Source organism: Rhagoletis pomonella, unplaced genomic scaffold (assembly GCF_013731165.1).
Source record: "Rhagoletis pomonella isolate Grant_MI unplaced genomic scaffold, Rhpom_1.0 Rhpom_scaffold_00216, whole genome shotgun sequence".
NCBI lineage: Eukaryota > Metazoa > Arthropoda > Insecta > Diptera > Tephritidae > Rhagoletis > Rhagoletis pomonella.
Genome location: NW_023458770.1, coordinates 1 through 4,353, shown reverse-complemented (window position 1 = coordinate 4,353; position 4,353 = coordinate 1). Strand labels below are relative to the sequence as shown.

The 4,353-nt window shown below is 31.9% G+C and overlaps 1 protein-coding gene across 1 annotated transcript; it reads left to right on the top strand.

Annotated features, from left to right (window-relative positions):
* Nucleotides 1-3,702: 3,702 nt before the first annotated feature.
* On the top strand, nt 3,703-4,348 carry LOC118750381 (heat shock protein 23-like; the record flags this gene model as incomplete). The annotated part of the gene is made up of 1 exon (XM_036485102.1): nt 3,703-4,348. A coding segment is annotated over exon 1 (450 nt), but the record flags the coding sequence as incomplete, so codon positions are not given.
* Nucleotides 4,349-4,353: the final 5 nt, after the last annotated feature.

Here is a 4,353-nt window from a genome sequence, read left to right as displayed (position 1 = left end):
AAGCAGAAAACTTTCTGATGCTGAATGCGTATACCACTATTTTGGTTGCTTCAAAACGACAGACATAATAATTGAAGTGGTCAAATTTTCAATATATGTATATATAATATATTATGAACTGCATATAAATCAACATTTCAAACTTTGTCAAAAATTAGAAAAATTCAAAAAATGTTCTCCAAAATTTCAAACTATTCATTCAAATTTTTTAGAACAATGTTAGGTATGCAGTTATATAGCCCATTGAATTTTGAAAGTTTCAGGCAGCTAGAAAATCTCATAGTTTTTTTTCTTATGTCGGACTTTTTCGTTTTTTTTTTTTTATTTAAAAAGTGCAATTTATAAAAACTGGCATGATATTTTTTTTATTTTTTTCGAGCGGCTTTGCGCAATTTATTTCATAAAAAATAATGTTTCGAGCATACTTTATATGGAAGAAAATATACAACATCGTCAAAACAAAAATTATGAAAAATCAACGTAAAGTTTTCTATAAAGTCAGCATAAGAAATTTGAAAGTTTGGTGAAAGTTTTTTGAATTTTTATAATTTTTGTACTAAGTTTGAAATGTGCATTTATGCATATAGTATGCAGTTAAACTTAAATAAAAAAATATTAAACATTAAATAAACGAGAGAATTATAGCCAAAATTGGCCTATTACTTCTGCCACCAGTATTCATACATACATAGGTACATATCGCATATAGGTACATCCCTTATGAAATGAGTAAAATCATTTTTGATTTACATACATAAATTCAAAATATCTTTCCAGAAAATTGGAGAAAAGGATTCTATACGATCCAGAAAGTTATAGATACATATCTAGAGGATTGAGGATTTCCTGCTCTTAAAAATGGATTAGCCTTACTTAACTTTTCGTAACTATGCCTTCACTACCGGCGTTAGTAGGACGAATTTTTCCCATGGTCACAAAAACCAGTTTTCAATGATGTATCACTAATATGTATACATCGGGTCACAAATAAAGGACGTGTGAAGGACAAAAATTATTATGACGCCAAAATTCTCTCAGAGTGTGCGTTCCGAATCGAAAGGGTAGTTAGAAACATATGTACGTAAATACATACGCACATATGTAAGTAGAGGATTCCCAAGACGTGTTAAGCGCAGTAATGTCTTATAGTCTGATTTTGCATACTTCGCATAACTTCGCACAACTTCGCATAAACTTCAAACTGTAATTAGGTATGTACTTTGAGTGATCAGCTGAGTTTAGATTTTGATTCACATTTTCTTAAGATACACTTTTATTGCACTGGTACAAATAGTTGGCGAAGTTATGCGAAGTATGCATAATCAGGCCTTTAGTTTTAAATTTTTTATATAAAATGACTGTATAGTTAAATATCGACTAATATTTTCTCAAATGTACACATGTTTATTAAGGCGAGTCAATTTGTATAGGGTTTTTTTTTTTACTATTCACGTACATAATAGCAGAATTCTACGTGTAATTCTAAGCAAATTTACCGAAGAAACCATGGGTTCTTAAATCATTTTGGAGTTTGCTAAATTGCGAAACTAGCTTTCTTTTACTTAACAATTTGCTGTAGTAACATAAAGAATTGATGGAATTTTTTATAAAAAAAAAACATGCTCTAAGGGGTTTTGGGTACGAGGAATCCATTTCTGTACTTAAAGTTTTCTTAAAACTTCCACTGTTGCGCCCAGGAAACATTTTCACATTTTCCCACGTGTTAAAATAAAATTTTTATTCAATTGTTTTCATTCAACAAAAATCCCAATCAAAATTCATACGTATGTAGGTATGTGAAATATATAAAAATTTTTACACGTTTCCCTTTAAATTCAATTTTTTTTAACTTAATTACAATCACCCACAAAATTTAGTATCCGGTGATTTTTTAATGTTCACAATAGTTTTCAAGTTAAAATTTTTTTTAAAATTTTTTATTAAAATACGACTTATATTTTAACAAACACCATATGAGTAGTCCACTAGCAAAGTGCGCTATGTAAATTTTTTTCGATTTTTAGTTTTTGGTCAACGTACCAGTATTTAATGTAGTTTCATGTCCGCTAACAATACAGTGTAAAATCCTTATATAATCTGAAAAAATGGCATCAAATGTTAGCAACTCTAGCTAAAGTCGCTATAATACTTACTGCATGTATTGGTATATACACTTTCAAAAGTCGCTATAATATTTATTGTACATATTTATACAAGTTCAAAAGTCTCCATCTTCTGATGAACTTAGAAAACTGCAAGAAACGAGGTAGTTTCGGTGCCTAGTGGAAGACGTCTCAAAAAAGAAGCAGACCAACCTTCATGGAAGAGAGAACGCGAAAAGCTTAAAAAGTCTAGCTATATAAAACTTACTGTTCCAAAACTCGCTATATTTAATTTCTATACATATATAAAATTTGCAAAAACCACCACACTGCGATTTGGATTTTTAATGATATTAGGCTCTTATTTATCCAAATTTTCAGATAATAAAAAGAAATATACAATTTGGATGTTACTTTTTGTTATAGACGTTTTTTTTTTAATTTATGGCTTACTATTATAAAATCACATAACGCTGTTTGCAAGTGGACTACTCATATATATCTAAGTTTCAAGCTTTGTTCGAAAATTAAAAGAATTCTGTAAAACTTCAAAATTGCAAACTTTTTAATGAGAATTCATATAAAATTTCGAGCATCCAGTTTTATAGTCCATTCGATTTTAGTATAACAATGTCTAAAGTTTAACAATCTAAAAATTCGCGTTGAATTTTTGGTTTATTTTGCCGACGGTGCTAAGCATTTTCTTCCATATTTACATACAAAGTACACTCAAGTCTATTTTTATGCGGTACATGCGTTCCTCAGAAAGCCGTATAAAAAAGGTCTTTACTTTCATGCAAAAACAGAGGATGCGTTCCAGCATTTTCAAAACCGCATAAATTCAGATACTCCATGTAAAAAAATCATAAAAACCGCATTAAGAAATCCAGTGACGCAAAATTAAGAAAAAAAAATTATTTCTTCACTTCAACACTTATTATTCCATGTAAAACTGAACATCATTGAAATAAATAAAATTGTATCTGTATTTTAACCAAAAACAAAAAAAAAAAACTAAATACATGAATTATCTATGCAAGAATACAAAGACAAATTATTTATCAGAAGCATTGTCTCTTACACAGTGAAACAAATAATATAAGCTCTCAAAAAAGCAAAATCGCTAGAGCGAAAAAAATATTTCAAAAACCGCCTAAATTCAAATCTTCATAAAAAACGCATACAAAGAGACCTAAGTGTACTCTGTTTTTGTTTTTAAACGAGAGAAAAAAATATTTGAGAACTAACGTTTGAGATTTGAAAAAATCAATAATTCTTAAATTGAGATTTAACAAAAATGTTTATTGGGTAAGGTCGAGAATGCTCTGGCAGTGTCTGGTAGTCGAAATTTCTTCATGTCAAATTGCACGCAAAAATACAAACATTCATACTTAAATACATGCTTACATACATATGTATGCATTTATGTATGGGTGAACGAATGTTTGTTTCTCCATTTGGGCAATGAGAGAATATTTTATCTATTTGCGACGTACCACTTATGTACATATGTATGTATTTAGGTAGGTATTGTTGCTCATTGCGGCTTTTGCTCAGTATTATTGTTGCCGCTATAATCTCTCGCCTTATCATAAGCGGGTCTCCAACAGCTGCGGGTATATAAAGGCCGACACTCGCAACGACCGGCATAGTTGAATTCGAAACTGCAAACAAATCAAAGCGTTGAATAAGCGCACAAAAACTAAATAACGTACAATACAAAAGCTAAACAAGCTAACGTTCTTAAGATACTGTTATAAGTGAAAGTAAAGAAATACAATCACATCAAATTTAGAATGGCGAACCTACCATTGCTCTTGAGTTTGGCTGACGACTTAAGCCGCCTAACACCTTTTTACGAACCGGCGTTCTACACACACTGGCCCGCGATCACCACTTCGCCCAGTGGCCAGTTAAGGAAATTTGAAAAGGATCTGCCTATTGCTTCGGTGGGAAAAGATGGTTTTCAGGCCAGTATGGATGTGCAGCAGTTTAAGCCCAGCGAACTGAACGTTAAAGTAGTTGACGACCACATCGTGGTGGAGGGTAAACACGAGGAGCGAGCAGATGACCATGGTTATATTTCACGTCATTTCGTTCGTCGCTATGCACTGCCTAAAGGCTTCGATGCCGGTAAAGTAGTTTCAACACTGTCATCGGATGGCGTACTAACGGTCAGTGTACCAAAACCTGCCATAGAGGACAAGTCCAACGAGCGAGTCATTCAAATTCAACAGACTGGCCCAGCACA